Below are 18,947 nucleotides of genomic sequence, written 5' to 3'. Positions count from 1 at the left end.
TTTCTAGATTTAGATCCAAAGTCATTAATAAACCAGATCCGTCGTTTTGACATTCACTTCACATATGGGTCGCGATAGCGTTATTCTTCGCCAGTTACGAAATCAATAGAAATAAAATATAAAAATCTTCTCTTTTTCAGGTTCCTTAACAAAACAATCTCAACTCATTAAAATGATCATTAACCGAACTGTTTAGCTATTTGGAGAATATATTCTCGAAGAAACACTACATATCACATCAGTAGTAGTAAAATTTGTAGAAATATGGTTTGAAAAATTGTACTATGAATGTAATGGTTTATCTGTACACTGATACAATATATTCGTAAATCGCTATGCATTAGTTTCGTACAGATAATTTTCATAAAATATACGAATTTTTCGTAGATATAATGAATCCTTTGTAGTTCTATTGAAACATTTATTTTTATTACGAGTTTTTCGTGAAAACCACGAAACGACTTTCGTTGGGTTATTACGAAACAGCTTCGTTCGGCAAACGAATTGTTCGCTGCTATATACGAATATCTTTATAATATTTACGAGCACCATTCGTCGAACCGTCAACGTCAACAGAGCTTCAATATGGAGTCATTGTTGCTATACGTTATATAATTGTTGATGATCACGACGGTCTCGGTCTGACTATTTAGTAGTCGTATCCGTGTCCGCCGGTTTTAGGAAGATTTTCTAAACCTCTTCCGTTTCTAGTTGATCCAGAATCTGGAGCAGTACGGATTCAGTCGAGCCATCGCAAACTGCTCGATGGTTTTGTATGAATAACTTTGAGTTTTTCTCTGCCGGAGCAATGTCAAAAGAATATACTATTAAATACGAAAACTTCTCTTAGATGAACGAAATGAATTCGTGCGACCAACGGGATTGTTTGTAATATACATAGACGTTTATTAAAATAAACAAAACATTTCGTTTCATTCACGAAAATTAATGTCGTTTTCAACGACAACATTCGTGCAATGTACACTAAATAAGTAAAATTCACGAAAACTTTCGTTCATCAAGCGACCATTTCTTCATATCACAATAAAATCGATTTTGCCAGATCTGTTTTTTTAACTAAAAAATCGGTGTTGTCAAACATCGATCCCAAAAGATCGAATGAAAAAATAAGAAGACAATAAATACGAAAACTTTTCTAAGATGAACGAAATTAATTCGTGCGACCAATGAAGTCGATCATAATATACACAAACATTTATTGAAATAAACGAATGATTTCATTTCATTCACGAAAAACAATGTCGTTACCAACGATAACATTCGTGCCATGTACACTAGATAAGTAAAAGTTACTAAAACTTTTGTTCATCAAGCGTCCATTTCTTCACACCACAATCTTTCTAGTACTCAATAATGATGAGCAGGTTGAAATCTAAGACAAGACGTGACAATATGGGGGGCCGTTTTTGTTCCAATTTTTCGTCAGAATGTTCCAGCTCCCGATTGGTTGATTCTGACTTTTTGCACCGTACGCATTGTTACTGCAGGGATAGCGAAATGATGTTTGGCAGTGTTGCTATATTTATAATAAAAGATTGTCATTACTTTTGACAAATAAAATTATTATCGTTAAAAAAAAAGAAAATTACTAAATTGAACTGAAATTGTGCGGCGAAGTGAAGCAAGTATTTATCATGCATTTACCGTATACGTGGTTGATTAACTTTAACAAAGATAAGACAGAAACCACACCATAATCTAAAATTATTCAGAAAATGGCTTCATCAAACCTTACTAAACACCCATGACATGGGAAAATGATGCCCTAAAATAATTAATAAGACTCCATTTTCATTAATAAAAATAGCAACACTGTTCGGAAGATTTCGGCAGGGTGAAAATATGCGAAAAGAAGAATGCCGAAGGAAAAATAAGAAGCCGATTGTCACGTCTTGTCTTAGGTTGAAATAGAATCGAATTTGCCAGATCGATCTTTTTAATTAAAAAAAATCGGTGCTGTCAAACATTGATCCTAAAACATCGAATGCGACAAACGAAATCGTTTGTAATATACATAAACATACATGTAATATACACGAAACATTTCGTTTCGTTCACGAAAAATAATGTCGTTATCAACGATTACATTCGTGCAATGTAACCTAAATAAGTAAAATTCACGAAAATTTTCGTTCATCAAGCGGCCATTTCTTCGTACCACAATAAAATCGATTTGGCCACATCGATTTTTTTAAATAAAAAAAATCTATGTTGTCAAACATCGATCCCAAAAGATCGACTGAAAACAGTAAGAGGCTAATAATACGAAAACTTTTCTAGGATGTGCAAAATGAATTCGTGCGACCAACGAAATCGTTTGTAATTTACACAACTGTTTATTAAAATAAAGGAAACATTTCGTTTCATTCCCGAAAAATAATGCCGTTTTCAACAATAACATTCATGTAATGTACACTAAATATGTAAAATTTACGAAAACTTTCGTTCATCAAGCGGCCATTACTTCACACCACAATCTTTTTAGTCCTCAATAGAAGGGAGCAGGTTGAATTAAAATCGATTTTGCCAGATCGATGGTTTTAGTTAGTTGAAAAAATCGTTGTTGTCAAACATCGATCCTAAAATATCGATTGAAAAAATAATATGCTAATGAATACGAAAACTTTCCTAAGATGAACGAAATGAAATCGTGCGACCAACGAAATCGTTCATCATATACATAAACATTTATTAAAATACACGAAACATTTTGTTTCGTTCACGAAAAATAATGTCGTTATCAACGAAAACATTCGTGCAGTATACATTAAACGTGTAAAATTTACGAAAGATTTCGTTCACCAAGCGGCCATTCTTGTTCATGAAATGAACGAAACCTACTATTTAGAATGCACGAAAATACTTCGTTGCAGAAAACGACGAATGAATTCGTGTATTGTATGATCGACTTCATTATATTTACGAATTTATGTTATCAGTGTAATTTTCCTCCAAAGTATTTTATCACATTATTGGCCTCTGAATAAAGCAAGACCGTTTTTATTCATCGAATATGATAATAAAAAAAAGCCATGAATAGAACACCGAACCCGCAGAAGTAAATTTAAAAATAAACGAAGCTCTTTTTGACGGATGAAAATGAACCTGATGAAACCCGTGAAGAATAGAAAAAAATATTCATTCAAAAATCCATGTGATTCATTCAGTTGAATATCTTACCATAATATTCATTTCACATTTATTTACGTAAATGTTTTCAAGTGTTCGTAAATCATATAAAATAATAGTTATCATCGTTTACATTGTACCAGGGCCTACTTTGATACGTTTGATTCTTGGTGAACGTTCGCTTCGTGCAATAACCGAAGATGAATGAAAACCTATATTGCATTAATAGACAGTTTGTTTTTTTTTAATTCGTTTGTTTGACACGGCTCAATGCGATAGCTTAGAGGAGCCATGGGTCTTTAATATATTTACGATATGCAAAAAATAAAAAATACAATACATTTTATTTTGAGCCTGTAAGATCCCGTGCGCGCAACTTGCTATTGCGAGCGGAGATCGTTTTTCGCGTCGGGAAGATGTTCCTTCTTTCGTCAACTTCAGGGTTATCCACGTCTCTCTCGTTGTCGTTTACGCCCGTATCATCATCTTGATTACTGCCTTGATACTCGCGATCAGATGTTCTTCTTGGCTTCTTGCCCTTGTGGGTCACGAATGTGAACACTCCATCTTTGGTGGTAGCTTCTTTACTGGTGGTATTAGTTGTTAAGTTTGAAGTACTTGACGCAGCGTTTGCAGTTGTCATTATTGCCTTCACTGCAGCCACAAATTTGGCACCCGATTGTGGTGCCGGTAAAGATATTGGGGCTTGGGTGTTAGCATTTTTTTCTGCAGCTCAGCAGTTTCTGGGCAGGGTTGTTCGTAGTGTGCCGGTTGTTCACAGAATTGGCACGTATTAGTTTGTCCTTGATATGTACAAAGAGTTCGCTGTGTAATGGTATTACCTCCTTCTGTTTTGTACTGCAGGGTAAGGTAGGAAGGAATGGGTTGGTCTACCCGCATTCTCACCACAAAGACACCATTTGAAGTACCTGAGAAGAAGTTTCTCCATGTGTCCTCCGTAATAGATTCTACTGCTCCGAAATTCAACATGAATCTTTCAATGGCCACTTTGCAAGTAAGTGGAGATAAATCGTGTAATTTAATTTCTATATTTCCATTATCCATGTATATAGGGATCTTGATTTCAGCGTTGTCACAAACAAGCACGTGGTTTAAGTTGTTCTGCGAAATGAATCTTTTCGCCTGGGCGAATTTATTGAAGGTTATCAATAAGGTTATCGGCGTTCATCCGTTGAGCCTACGGTTTGCTGAACTATCGTACAAATTCCAAATTCTTTGCGAGGCGCTTAACCCCATTGTGATAGAGAACTTCGAAAAAATTCTCAACGTCTCCCCATCTACGAAATTCTTGTCTGTGTATCATCAATTTATCTCCCAAGAAATCAACACAGATCCACTAATTAACATCCATGTCCTCCCTCTGGAGGTAGTCTGTTTTCAACCGTTGGTAGACAAATCAATGTCAAATGAAATAAACATCTTTTACCAATCACAGTCCCCGAGATTTTTAAAAGCAAATATGGCCATATAGCAGAACACAAGAAAATATATACTGATCCCAAGCAACATATTTTGTTGTGCAAAAATGTTTAAAACATATTCTAAACTGTTTCATCACCAAAAAAGTCCCGAGGCGGAGTCTATTTGTAACATGTCATGATAACAAACGCTGTACTGCAAATTAATTTTACCACCTAGTTTCAAATTAAGTTCAATTACGATTGGAAAATTTTCGGTGTTGGAATAATACCATCTTATTTTTCGCAAGATAATATTGAACTTTTGGAAGCAAATATTTTTCTCTTATATACACAACTTTCATCGGCGCGTCTAAATTTACTGTGAATTATTCAATTTTACTTTTATATTTTTAATGCGCCCTCAAATAAAATCAGAAATGGATGAAAACATTATAATTAGATGGAGGCAAATGACGCAGTTTTCGATTGCGCCTACCAATATGCAATTCTAATATGGTGCAAACATTTATGAAAGCATCATGGCCGCCTTCTCGTTGTGGCTGATTCGTTGACAGAAGAGTCACAAGGAACACAGATGAGTCGATGACGCCATCTCGTTGTTGCAAATTTGTTTTGTTAAAGTGTCGGTAAGTATTTAACGAGTTTTCAAGTGTTTTGTTCTTCATATGATACTTATTGCAAACAAACACTGACAGCTGCTATCCACTATAGCATTCAGTTACTTTCACCTACCAGGCATCAAACATAATTGGCTCCACCTACTGAATATCGTTTAGAATCGGTGTGATAAAATGGAAAATAATTCTTTTAGTCAACAAAACCACTTTTTACGGATTGATTAGTAGCAATTGTTTGTGGTCTATTAACAACAAACCACTATCTGAAAAATGCTTTTATACTTTTTTACAACTGATATTCAACCAAATAGGCTAAATTTTTTCGTAAACTTGTTACATATGTTGCTTGGGATGGATCTCTTTCGAAAAATTCCACTGGATTTGGTATTGCGTGCTATGATAACCAAATTAGTTTTCATCTAGAATCACCATGCTCGATATTTATCGCAGAACTCGTAGCTATTTTCCATGCAACATAAATAATCGAAACTCTGCCTCCGGATGACTACTGGATCTTCTCAGACAGTCTCAGCTCTTTAGAATCAGTATTAGCCAGACACGTATCAAAAGATTCCTTGGTCTTTGTTTTTGGAATAAAAGACAAACTGAGAGAACTCCAATTTCAATCATATAATGTTACCCTAGTATGGATCCTTTCACATTGCCGAATTCCTGGCAATGAAGAAGCGGATCGTCTTGCAAAACTAGGCTGTTGCTCTACCAGAGTGTGTATCAAACTAGTGATTTCTACCATTTACCACGACAGCATTCCTTGCAGGATTGGCAAACAAGCTGGTCAGAAGATCCGCTTGGGGGCTGGTGCCATTCGATTCGTCCTACTGTTTCCAACGAAGCATGGTTTAAACATTATAGTTTTGATAGGTCCTTTGTTGTAACTATTAGTAGGTTGATGAGTAATCACTATTCGTTGAACAGCCACCTCTCAAGAATCGGCGCAGTGGAATCAAACGTGTGTCATTGTAAAAAGGGTTATCAGGACATAGACCATATCGTATGGATTTGTGAAGAACTATTTTATAAAACTGTATATTAGAGTTACAGGAAAAAAATGACCGCTATCGGCCCATGCCTGAGTCGATTCTCAGTTCCACCAGGAGTACTTGTACCACAGCCGGATTGACTAACAGTCTTCGACAAAGTTGTAGGCAATTAAATTATTTTTCTTATTTTCACTTACAGTGATAATACGATGCATATAGTGCCACCTAGCGGCGAAAATGCGAGTTAGTGGGTTTTCTCCATGTAAATTGTCGAAAAATCCCATACAAACTTCGGGCACGTTGGTCCGGTAGCTAGACTTGTCCGATTTGCTTCAAATTTGGAGCAAGTACTCCTGGTGGGACTAGGAATCGACTCAGGGGTGGGCCGATTGAGTTTTCAAAAATTCGTTATTTTTCTGGGCACTCTACTGTATATAATTTTCAGACTCTCGCACTCGCTCGCCTGTATTAAAGTGAACGATAACGAATTTCAGATAGCGATTCTTGCTCAGTTCCCGAGGATTCGACCTGGGTATGGCTACTGACGATCCCTTTTCCAATCGGGCCATTTTAACAGCTAGTCCCACCGGTGTTGTCATGTGTTTTTGAGCTGCATTTTGATTTTTTTTTGTGTATATTTTGAGTATATCTTAAGCAATTTGAATGTTTTTATTGAATGTAAATAGCTACAAAAGTGTAGTTTGATTTCTGTAACGTTCGGTTACAACATGATTCCTCAGAATGGGTTTAATTAATTTTTTTGTGTGTGTTTAACTGGTTTTTTATTCAATTCGTTTATTTGATAAGGCACGTTTGCGTTAGCTTAAAGGTGCCATTTTTTCATTGTTTTACATTTAGAATTTCTTAAAACTAGGAGAATACACATTTCAACATTATTATGTTTTTATATAATGAAACTAAAGAAATTTTACAGCTAACGTATACATATACAAGAGGGGATAATATAATATTCGTAAGATTAGGGGGATGGGTCTTTTCGTGTATTCTTTGTATAGTAATTCACTTTATGATTTTTAGAAGGGAGATTGTTGGAGAAATTAATTATTAACTAAGCGGAACATTTTACAAGCATATTAACTAGAAATAACTAGAGGGAATGGTTCTATTTAATTAGATTAGGGGGGATTAATTATGGCTATTTTTAAGTAGTGGTACTGTTGGGTATTTCTTAACGAGATTAAATATTGATCAACTAAAATTAGAAGATAGGGGGGCACATAGGTTTTAGGAAGTTATTCAAGGAGAAGAAGGGTGGGGGAGGGTGAAGTCCTACATCTGTGTATCAGAGACATAGGAGAGAGGGTGGGCAAGGCCGATAGGGGGGGGGGGGGAGATATAAACTTTCAGTTTCCGGCATCGGGAATCAACGACAAGGATTACAGATTCGGACGGATGCATCATGTATTGGGACGCCATCAGGCGGTCTTCCTCGAGCCGGCAAGGGGTTCCTCCAGACGATTTCGTAGTACGGCTCAGATACGGATCGGCAACACACCGCGTTGCGCGTGTGATGTTGCACTGTAGGTCTCATGTTGTTGGGTCATTTGACAGATGTTTTGTCTCGTCTTGGAGTCGCATCAAACCATCGTTGGGGTACGGTAGGCGAAAGAGGGCGCTTCTGAGAATGATATGAAAAAATATGATAAGCGCAGTTAAATTTGGATATTGATGGTTTTTAAAAAGGTGTATATGAGGGACATGTAGAGGAGATCGCGGCTTGCCAGTACATCTCGAACCGGGACATTGGGTGATCTTCCTCGGGCCCGAAGGGAATCGAATAGTTGAGATCCGGCAGATACTCAGTACTCGTCGCATGCTCAGACAATATGTTCAATATAATGATAACCGTTGCCACAGGCGGTATCATTCGCGAGCCTAATACGTCGGAGATGAGCGTCTAGCGTGTAGTGATTGGACATGAGCCTAGATATCACGCGAATGAAATCCTGACTCACATCGATTCCTCTGAACCAAGGCTTCGTTGATACCTTCGGGATGATAGAACGTAGCCACCGTCCTAACTCTCCATTGCTCCAAGATGTCTGCCAACTTTCTAGCGTCCTGTGACGAAAGATATTGAAAAATTCATTGAAGCAGATTGGTCTTTCGTAGATGTCATGATCTAACGCGCCCGCCTTAGCTAAAGAGTCCGCTTCTTCATTACCTGGAATGGAGCAATGCGAGGGAACCCAAACTAAGGTAATCTTGTACGATCTTACAGACAAAGCACGCAGGCGCTCCCAGATTTTCCCCAGAAAATATGGAATGTGCTTTCTAGGTTTCATTGAACGGAGAGCCTCGATTGAGCTGAGGCTATCCGAGACAATAAAGTAATGATCGGTGGGCAAAGTATCAATGATCCCAAGGGTATACTGAATAGCAGCAAGTTCTGCGACGTAAATTGAAGCAGGATCATTGAGTTTGAATGAGACGGAGAGGTTTTGATTGAATATACCGAAGGCAGTGGAGCTACCGAGGCTTGACCCGTCGGCGTAAAACATCTTATTAAGTCAACTTCTCGAAATTTACTATGAAAGATGCTTGGGATAACTTGCGGACGTATGTGATCCGGTATTCCACGAATCTCATCCTTCATGGATGTGTCGGAGAATACAGTTGAATCAGAAGCATGGGGGAGATTGTCACGGTTGGAATAATATGAAGAAGGATTGATATTTTGTGCCATGTAATCGAAGTACAAGGACATAAATCGGGTTTGAGAATTGAGCTCGACAAGCTTTTCGAAATTTGCAATTACTAGCGGGTTCAAGATATCGCATTGGATGAGCAATCGATATGAGAGGTCCCAAAATCGATTTTTCAGCGGAAGGACGCCCGCCAGCACTTCTAGACTCATCGTCGAGTGCATGCAACCCAAAGCAATACGCAAACAACAATATTGGATTCGCTCTAGTTTGATGAAATGTATGTTCGCAGCGGAGCGGAAACAGAAACTTCCGTACTCCATCACCGACAATATTGTTGTTTGGTACAGCTTGATCAGGTCTCCTGGGTGGGAACCCCACCATGTTCCGGTTATTGTACGGAGAAAGTTGATCCTTTGTTGGCACTTCTGTTTCAGATACCTAATGTGACATCCCCAGGTTCCTTTAGAGTCGAACCAGACCCCGAGATATTTGAAAGTTGAAACCTGAGCAATCGTTTGACCCATTAATTGAAGCTGTAGTAGCGCTGGTTCACGCTTCCTTGAAAATACAACTAGCTCAGTTTTCTCCGTGGAGAACTCGATACCCAGTTGGAGGGCCCAAGCAGACAAATTGTCCAAGGTATCTTGCAATAGTCCTTGCAGATCGATGGCTTTGGGTCCTGTAATAGAGACCACACTGTCATCTGCAAGCTGCCTTAGCGTGCAGGAATTGACAAGACATTCGTCAATGTCATTCACGTAAAAAGTTATAGAGGAGGGGACATTAGACATGAGCCCTGGGGAAGACGCATGTAGCTAATTCGTGATGTCGATAAATCACCATGCGAAAAATGCATGTTTTTCAGACAGCAAGTTTAGCAGAAAGTTGTTTAGAGTCGGTGAAAGACCATGCTGGTGCAGCTTCTCAGAAAGAATTTTGATAGAAACTGAATCAAAAGTCCCCTTTATATCTAGGAAAACTGATTCCATCTGCTCTTTACTAGCATAAGCCATTTGAATTTCTGTTGAGAGCAACGCAGCAAGACAGTCGTTCGAGTCTTTGCCTTTGCGGAAACCAAATTGTATATCTGACAGTAAGCCATTTGCTTCAACCCAATTGTCGAGGCGAAACAAGATCATTTTCTCGAACAACTTTCGGATACAGGACAGCATCGCAATCGGTCGATACGAGTTGTGGTCGGAGGGTGTTTTGACTGGTATTGTCAGGTAGGATCAAATACATCTTCCGTGCTGAATCCTCGCCACAGAAGCGGTTTAGGAATATCCAAGAAGAAGTTGCTGCAAGTATCAGGTATTACGGATCCACTTGTTCGTATGCGATAAGTATTTTCAAAGAACTTGCGGAAATAACGCGGTGCCAGATCGTGTAGTCGTACCTCTCTTCTGTCGTCCTCCTAAAAACCCCACCCCACCCCTGGTTACATTACTGACGCGATTCCGAACTTGGAGTCCGCGGACCCCTAGGGTGGCTTGAGGTCATTGCGCGAAAAAGATTTTTTCCGGTAGATATTGAAGGTTCGCAATGCACACAAGTTTGATAACCGCTACATTATTGGATACATTGCTTTCCCATTCAACCACTTTATCTAATAAATTTTCTATCGATTTCAAATTATATGTTATATTATTTTAACGCTTCCTAGTATTCAACAGGCAACAGGTTCTTGACGGATTTCGAAACTATTTCATACCTCTTTAGAAATGAAATAAGATTATTCAATACAAAAGAAAATAAGTATTAGGAGGCGTGCTCTCTACGCGTTGCGTTGCGTTGCGTAAACACGGTATACTTCGTAGATTGCAGACTGATGACTCTCATTTCCAGCCAGACTACTTGAGGAGCATTGTTTGGGAATAACAATTGATCCAGTCCAAACGAGAGTTTCCCCTGAGAGCCACCATTGCGGGCCACGACCATCTTTAGCGTAACTTAGCATGAGAAAGGAAGTGTTGGTACTTACTTAACGGAAGGCCCGGACTCAGTGACACTCCCATAAGTACCATGGATTGGGTAGTGGATTCGCTTCAAGCAAGCTATATTTTCGTGCATGTTTGAATAGTTTATTGACTGTAGGATACGTAAATCTTCTAGGCGTTTAAACTCTGGCTAATCGTTTATTGAGATTGTTTCATCGAAAACAACTTGAACTTCGGACAGCTGGCTGTCGGGAGTGTTGTCGACAATGTAAAATGGACCGTAAACAATGAGTTTAATAGTGGTATGGTGGAACATTCATAAATTATGTCATGCAAAGATTACCCAATACTAACTAACTCTCTGTCATATTACCACGTTATTTTTCCCCTTGGTCTAATACGAATCAAATTATTTTAGTTTTTCCTTCATTTTGTAGTAGCACTTTTATGCCGCTACTCGCAAAAGTGTTCATGTTCTATGGAATTTCCTATATACATGGCGCAATCGTGCGTAAAACGGCCGATTGCGTCAAAGCACATGACGTGCTCCCCTGCCATTTATGTCACAATTAGTCATATCTCTTCCTCCTAATAGCGTGGCAGAATTTATAAATGGTCCTTATTGGTATAATCACAAGCATATTGAGATCCTGTAACTTGAAATGTTCCACCTCGTTCGAGTTAAACGTTCCGACATTACAATGAAGACGCGAAACAGAAAAAATACAAATACTGCGTTCCTAAACGATATTAACATCATGCACGAATCAAACACCCCCCGTTTCCAAATAGTACGTACTTATTCTTAGCTCAGTATAATTGGCTGATGAGTTAATGGACTAAAAGTAAAGCATTAAATATGACCATAAAACATTTGTTCCTCGTGCTGAAATGATTGCCGAAAATTGGTAATTCGATTTTAATTGATCTTGCGAATTGTCAATTCTCCACCCTCATACATAATTCAAAAGTCATTCACTCAGACAAGACCATGCGTATTTCCCACCCGCATTAAAGACCCAGTGGATTCGTTTCCTAGTTGGTCAAATAAACACTAAACAAACAAATAAATTAGTTTGTTCAGTCGAAAGAAAGTCAGCTCGATTGGCATCAACCGGCGGATACCTGTTCCCTTACAGTGCTATCAAATGAAAGTACATTTAAAATTACATACGACAAAATATGTGCAATTCAGAATATAACGAAATGAAGAATGCTTAATTATTTGCATTTAAAAAAGATCGGAAAAAATTAGTTGCATAACCAAGGTGGTTCATTTTCAAAGATAGCACTGCTGATAAATCACTGTATAAAAATTGGTGATAAGGGACGCGGACGAAAATAGTTGACCACCGCCTATTAGGAGGCGTGCTCTCTATGTAACAAAAAGTTTTCAAAATGAATTAAAACATACCAACCTTGCCAACGAAGAACATGGTTTGTTTTGTGGTTGAATCATTCAGCCACCAAAATGTGATGCCCGATGATAAATTAAACCACTTCCTGTCTCGAATCGTAAATGTCATCAGATGAATTTAAAACGCTTTCAACCGGCGACTTGTAAGTCGTAAAAACCTCTTTACTAAATACCCTTTACAATGCAGATCGTAAATTGATTAGCGGTTAGGTAGGAGGCGCAAAGGACTGTACGCTCGTTAAGGATGTGTACGTATCGTAGCCCCTGTCATTTTAAGGGACTGTTGAGTTCCATCCCATTTGGTGTACTGTAGAGAGACTCAACGGTGCCTCGAAATCAGTGTGGCTACAATTCGAGTGTGGCTATAATCTTATCTTTTGGATATATGGTTATTGGTTATTGTACCACTGTTAACACCCAAACAGAATGTTGTGCTGCTGACAAATCGTTAAAGCACGGTTTGTGTAAATTTGCCAAATCATGGATTGGTACCTGTAACCAAAGTCCTTATATAGGAAGGTCATATCATGCGTCAAAACGAAAACTGCCTTTGTGCTTGTATGTGTGACAATTTCTAGGGCGAATGGTAGCGTCTACGTCATCAATACCCCGTTTATAGGCAATCTCTCTAACAAATTTGACGCATGCTAGTACCTTGTTTAGTGGGACTTTGACATGTAACAAGCGAGGCAATGTTGCCACGACAATTTTAAATTGAGCTTAACGCTGCGTCAGGTACAGAGTGTTCTGTATGGCCCTTTATTATCATGTGGAACGTGGGAAAATTACTCCCTTGTCGCAGATTGTGGTGATTCTCGCCATGACGGAACTGCCACCTGATGAACCTTTCCATCGTTCTAAAGTCAACAGGTATAGACATTTAAATATAAATAAACGTTCAATAGAATATTTCTTCCACGACCATCTCCTACGGTTAGGGCATGTTCAGGAGCGTTTTATTTTATATAGGAGTTTCAAAGTAGAACTGGAACTGAAACATTCACATCCCCAGCAGAGCGTTTTGTTTTATTACTTCGAACAGTTTTGTTTCAAAATTTAAAACTGTTATACGACGCCGTTCTTTTTGTTGCTGATTTTAAAACACGTTTAGAACTGTGTTTTAAATACATGCAAAGTTTTTAGCAGAGACACTTAGAGCCGATAGACTGGGGAAAAATAAATTTGAATGCAGTAACGGTGAAGGCATGGTGAGACATGAATTTTAAACTGAATAGAACACCCGCTAAAACTGCTACTGGGGACAGAAAGTTCCAGTTTTAAAATTTTCAGTTTTATATTATAGAACTGTCAAAATTATAAATCTGAAACTGAAACTCTCCTGAACATGCTCTTAGAAGACATTTGTTCTATCGTACCCGACAATGAGACATAAGTTTCTCTGCCGGCGATCCAAGCAGGCAACGATTTCCATTCGATTGTCAGTTCGACAGCAACGCGACACGGTATGAAACGAATAGTGTAGTGTAGTTATCCTCTAGGGAGAGATATGCGGAGGGAAAAAAGGCAAACTAGCAACGGTAAATATCGCGATAAAAAACTAGCATCACTTATTGCCAACCAAGTTTAGCGTGACTTTATTTTCAATGCTATTATTTTAAAAATAAGAAATGAAGTGCGTTGGAAAATTTTGTGCAAATCGGCCTTGTAATTACGCTCTAATAGCGGAAATTAGTTTTTTTCGTTTCCCGAAGGATGCTGCATTACGCGGTAAATGGGTTGAATTTTGCGAGCTTCCGGAAGACTTCCCGTTGCTGGATTCTATGCGGCTGTGCAGCGCAAGTTTTTTTCAAACAAAAATCGGTAAATATTTTAACCATATTTTTATCTTTTAGTATCATTTCAATCAACATGACATATCTATAATAAACGGAAAGAGAATACTGCAAAAAAAACTCCGTTCCTGTGTATTCCCACGTTACGCAGTTATCGGAGTTGAAGGAAAACAAAAAAGCACATTCAAACATTTTCTCCCAGCAAACATTAGATGATGGATCTATTTCCCACAGAAAACCATTCTTGACCCTATCGAACAACGTAAAGAATCTACAGAAGATAGGTAAGGCGCATAAAGTATAACATGCGGTAACTTTCGGACAAAAAATCATCTCTTCAGCTCAACCAAAAACAACACTGCATGCAACGCAACCACCCGGAAGAAACCAAATAGAGGATATTACCGATGATTCCACCGGGAATCCGACCTTTGGATATGATGACGAGGAAATCGAAGAAGCTGGAAAACTGCAATCTCCGGTGTCATCTGTGGGTGATATTGACCCAAATGCTTCCTGTAAAGATAGCACTAGTCTGTATCGTCAATGTGTGGAGCAACAGTGGTATGTTTTCTTCTTTATTAATAAATATCAACTTCTAATTTAAAACGATACTCCAGTGTAATTGAACAGCTCCGACTTTCTTTGCAAGAAAAAGACAACAATATTAAAATGTTGAAGCGCAAATACGATGATCTTGACCACCAGTACCAACAACATCCCGCAGAAAAAATCACAAGAAAAATGTTTAATGAGGACCAATGTAAGCTGCTAGCGGGAGATGTTCGTGTGCCAAAATGGTCAGATGATTCCATCGCCAAAGGTTTAAGAGCCAGATTACACATGAGCAGAAGCGCGTACGAAATGGAACGGAAGAAATTGAAGTTACCAAGTGCGCGTACACTTAATGAGAAAATACAACATCTGCATTTCGAACCAGGTATTCTAAATGAAGTATTTGAACTTATGAGCACTAAAATCCCGTTTATGGAAAAGGATGATTTGGATTGTGCCCTTGTGTTCGATGAGATGGCAATTGCGCAAGGAAGGGATTATTGTCTAAATAACAAACATTACTTTGGAGACATAACTTTGCCGAATCATTCTAGAGCAGCCACACATGTACTGATGTTAATGCTAGTGGGAATACGGAGGAGATGGAAGCAAATAGTTGCGTATCACTACACGGGTTCTTCTATCGCTAACGGGTGTCTACGGGATATTATCGTCGATACAATAAAGCGATCTGAAACACTTGGCCTTCGAGTACACGCAGCCATTAGTGATTGTGGTAGTAACAATAAGCGATTGTGGAATGATTTGCATATCCAACATAGTGAACATCAAGTATTGTTCAATAGACCGATTATTCACCCTTGCGATAAAAGCCGAACGCTTGAAGTAATTCCCGACTGTGTACATGTTTTCAAGAATTGTGTTCAAGGCTCGCTTAAAAACCAAATCATAGTCCTTCCTCTAGATACAATAAAGCAATATAGTTTATGCTCGACCACAGCCAACATGATGCACATTCGTGATCTAGTGCTATATGAGGCATCTAGTGGTCTTAAAATGGCAACAGGACTCACGACTTCAGATGTTGATTTTAGTAGATTGCAAAATAACTTCGATAAAATGAAGGTACCATATACAGTATAGATATGTAATTGCATCCAAATATTTTTTTTTATTATTTTAGGTTGGAAATAGTACAAAATATTTCAACCATCAAGTCGCTGCCGCATTGAAAGTTTATAGCATCCAAATGAATCGACCGGAGGTTCTTACTACCGCTTTTTTCATCGAGAACGTTGCAGAGTGGTTTAAGATCGTTACATCGCGTAACCTACAGACAGCACTTAGTCGGAAAAGTCCAGCGGACTATGATAGAACAGTTCAATTTCTCAACACATTTCGTTGTTTCATCTTTCGCTGTAAAGTCGGCGAAAAAGCTTACTGGAAACCTTGGCAAGCGGCAATGATCATGGCGACAGACTCACTACTTCGTTTGCAACGTTATTTTCTAGATAGAGGATATGACTTCGTACTCTTGGCAAGATTTACACAAGATTGCGTTGAAAATATATTTTCTCAGTTGCGTGCCAAATGTAAAACGCCTAGGGCTTTACAAGTGAAGGATAATCTTAAACTAATAACGATCGGTCAAATTATGGAGGAAGTAGCGAATTCTTCCTATTCATATGATCCAAAAGAGTGGCTCGTAAGTTTTTCGGACAAACTCAATACTGCTAGGACAACCGTACCAGAAAGCACAATACCTACCGTTCACATCGGAAACTATTGGAATGCAACAAACAATATCGGCACATTTCAAGCCAGCGAAGAAAACAGCATATATTACGTCGCAGGAGTTGTCCTTCGTAGTCTCCTAAACAGAGGAACCATATGTGATCAGTGCATTAAAAGTTGCACTGATGGCAATCGAAATACAGGTGATCTAGCACTTTTAACATCATTCCGGGATTATAATGGCAACGCTTTGATTTACATTAATTTAGAGACATATGTGTTTTTTTCTGCTCTTGAAAAAATATTCGCTCAAAATATTGTTTTTTTGCAAACGATTAAATACGATGTCAACACATTTCTTTACAATTTGATGATTAAAGTTGAAGCTAAGCATTTTGCGTCTTGTCATAATATTAAAGATAAGATAGTTAACCGCTTCATAATTTTTAGATTGCGGTCTAGTTCCACTAAACCAGCACGTGAAAAGCGCTACGATAGTAAATCAATGTTTTGAACAAGAATAATTAAAGCGTAAATAATAGCAGCTATTGAACACAATGGAATAAAAAAATCTGCTTTTTCTAAGATACACTGAGTTTTCGTTTGGCGACTATTTATAAATAAAAATAAAGAGATAACATTACTGCCCAAAAATATTGCACCCGTGCAGTTAAATAATGATCGGCTGGCTCAAAATTTTGACAGTTAGCTGGCTCAAGATGGCGTCTTCGCATATCTCTCCCTAGAGGATAACTAGTGTAGTGTAGGGAAACATATCCTAGGCCGCGCTGTGCGCGGGGAAGGGAGGCAAAATTATCGTAAAATTAATTTAATTACATTTGTTTTTATTGTTCCGCATACTTATTGCTGATGGCTGTAACTCCGGTGTGCTTTCTTGCTACATAGAGAAAGAAATGACGAACGATGACGGCACACAAGAATGTGGCGTAAGCGAGGCACGGTAATTTGAATTTCAAATTCAACCATCATGTTTAGAATATTTCCGATCGAACACGTGTTCTTCGGTATGCTCTAGGAATCGTCACCTTGGTAGGTTCTCGAATTTTTATCTGTTTATGTTTACTCTCTTAACAGGTGTCCGATCAAAAATAGTGTTTGGCAGCTCAGATTGATTTCCCGGTCAAACAAAATATGATCAGGAAGCTATCCGGCACAATCAACCCCATATTTATAGATGACCTTCGCCATCAAGTCAAAATATTCCTGCGCTGCTAGCAACTTGATTTAAGCTACAGCCTAACAGCAACAAGCAATGACTTTCCTTTTCCGGAGTTCCCGCATAACATCTTTCCCATTCATCAACTACTAAACAAATCGAGAGACGATCTGGGATCGGTTGCATAGCTGATGGCATCGTCGTATTAAGCAATCATTTAGTGGTTCGTTTATTTGTGCAGTTCACAACAGACCATCAGGGAAGCCAGGAAACCACCGCGGGATCTTAGCAGACACAAGCACAGACTGGGGGGTGGCAAACCCTGACGGAAGTTGGATCTTACCGGCATGCAGCAGTAGTACAGTGTCAGCAATATTTAAACCTTCAGGGAAATGAACACAGAGTAAGCAAGTATTGTGCAATCGTATGCCGGTTGGTTGCCGTTTACCGGTGGAAATCAATGAGCAAATGTAGGTAGGTAGGTAGCACAGAAATAAATGCGATTATGTCTGACTAACCAATTGGGCCCAGCCCGTTCGGTGCCTATACCGGCAACCGTGGTTGGTGGCAGTTGGCAAAGAGGATAGTTCCCCCGCGGTCGATGGAGTTGGGCTTGCTCGATCGCTGAGTGCTGATTAAGACCTGCAAGCCATTGGTATGGTGATAACTTTTCCGGGTTGTGGGAGTCGTTATAACTGTATAATAATAAGTACTAGGGAGTTGGATGTCATTATCGATACGAAAAGATACTATTAACTACAAATTTTGGAAGACTTCAAGAAACGATTGACTCAAAGAAATGTTTGTTAAGTATGCAAAGGAAAAAAATGGGTGAACCAATTTGTGCATGAGGGTACAAAACCTAACTAAGAAAAGTTGGATTTGAATGATTCGTGTTCCACTCGTCAGTAACTGACACCAACTTGCTATCAGTTAGACTATATCTGGAGAATATTTAGAATAGGACGTAAGTAACAAATTCTCTTTGAGGTCTTTCTCTTCTGTTAATTACTCGGTCGTTTCGACATTTAGTACTGAACAATTTGTATAAGATTGTAGTTAAAATCGTCGGCTTTTAATATGTACTGGAAAATTAATGAAAAGTGCTCTAGTGATGTCACAGACTAACAGACATAACACTCGAAAACAACGCTTCGATCACTTTAACGGTCATTTTAAATATATTTGTAGTTGGGACAGTGGCCACATTTGCAATTATGGCGCCACTGACATATGAACAAGCATATAGGGGATAGACCACTAGTGAAAAATTGTTTCCAAACTTGAGCGTTCTGGGAAAATTACCGGATCGATGTTCTTTGAGGGAATTCCATCATAGTGTTATGTCTGTTAGTCTGTGGTGATATTATAATAATGAAAACAGAAAGCAAACAAAGAGAGGCTCGCAATGTTACCTACGTCCTATTCTAAGTTTACTCCAGACATACCCAAACTAATATCAAATTGGCGCCAGTTACCCAGCCAGCCATCTTG

The 18,947-nt window shown here is 38.6% G+C and overlaps 1 protein-coding gene across 1 annotated transcript; it reads left to right on the top strand.

The window, feature by feature from the left end:
* The first annotated feature begins 15,181 nt into the window (after nucleotides 1-15,181).
* Nucleotides 15,182-17,011, top strand: LOC131682351 (uncharacterized). The gene is made up of 2 exons (XM_058963754.1): nucleotides 15,182-15,667; nucleotides 15,726-17,011. Exons 1-2 carry the CDS (start codon nucleotides 15,548-15,550, stop codon nucleotides 16,788-16,790), a joined length of 1,185 nt encoding a protein of 394 aa, XP_058819737.1. The 5' UTR covers nucleotides 15,182-15,547; the 3' UTR covers nucleotides 16,791-17,011.
* Nucleotides 17,012-18,947: the final 1,936 nt, after the last annotated feature.

Source organism: Topomyia yanbarensis, chromosome 2 (assembly GCF_030247195.1).
Source record: "Topomyia yanbarensis strain Yona2022 chromosome 2, ASM3024719v1, whole genome shotgun sequence".
Lineage (NCBI taxonomy): Eukaryota > Metazoa > Arthropoda > Insecta > Diptera > Culicidae > Topomyia > Topomyia yanbarensis.
The sequence above is the reverse complement of the archived record's forward strand: the minus strand, read 5'-3'. Positions and strand labels throughout refer to the sequence as shown.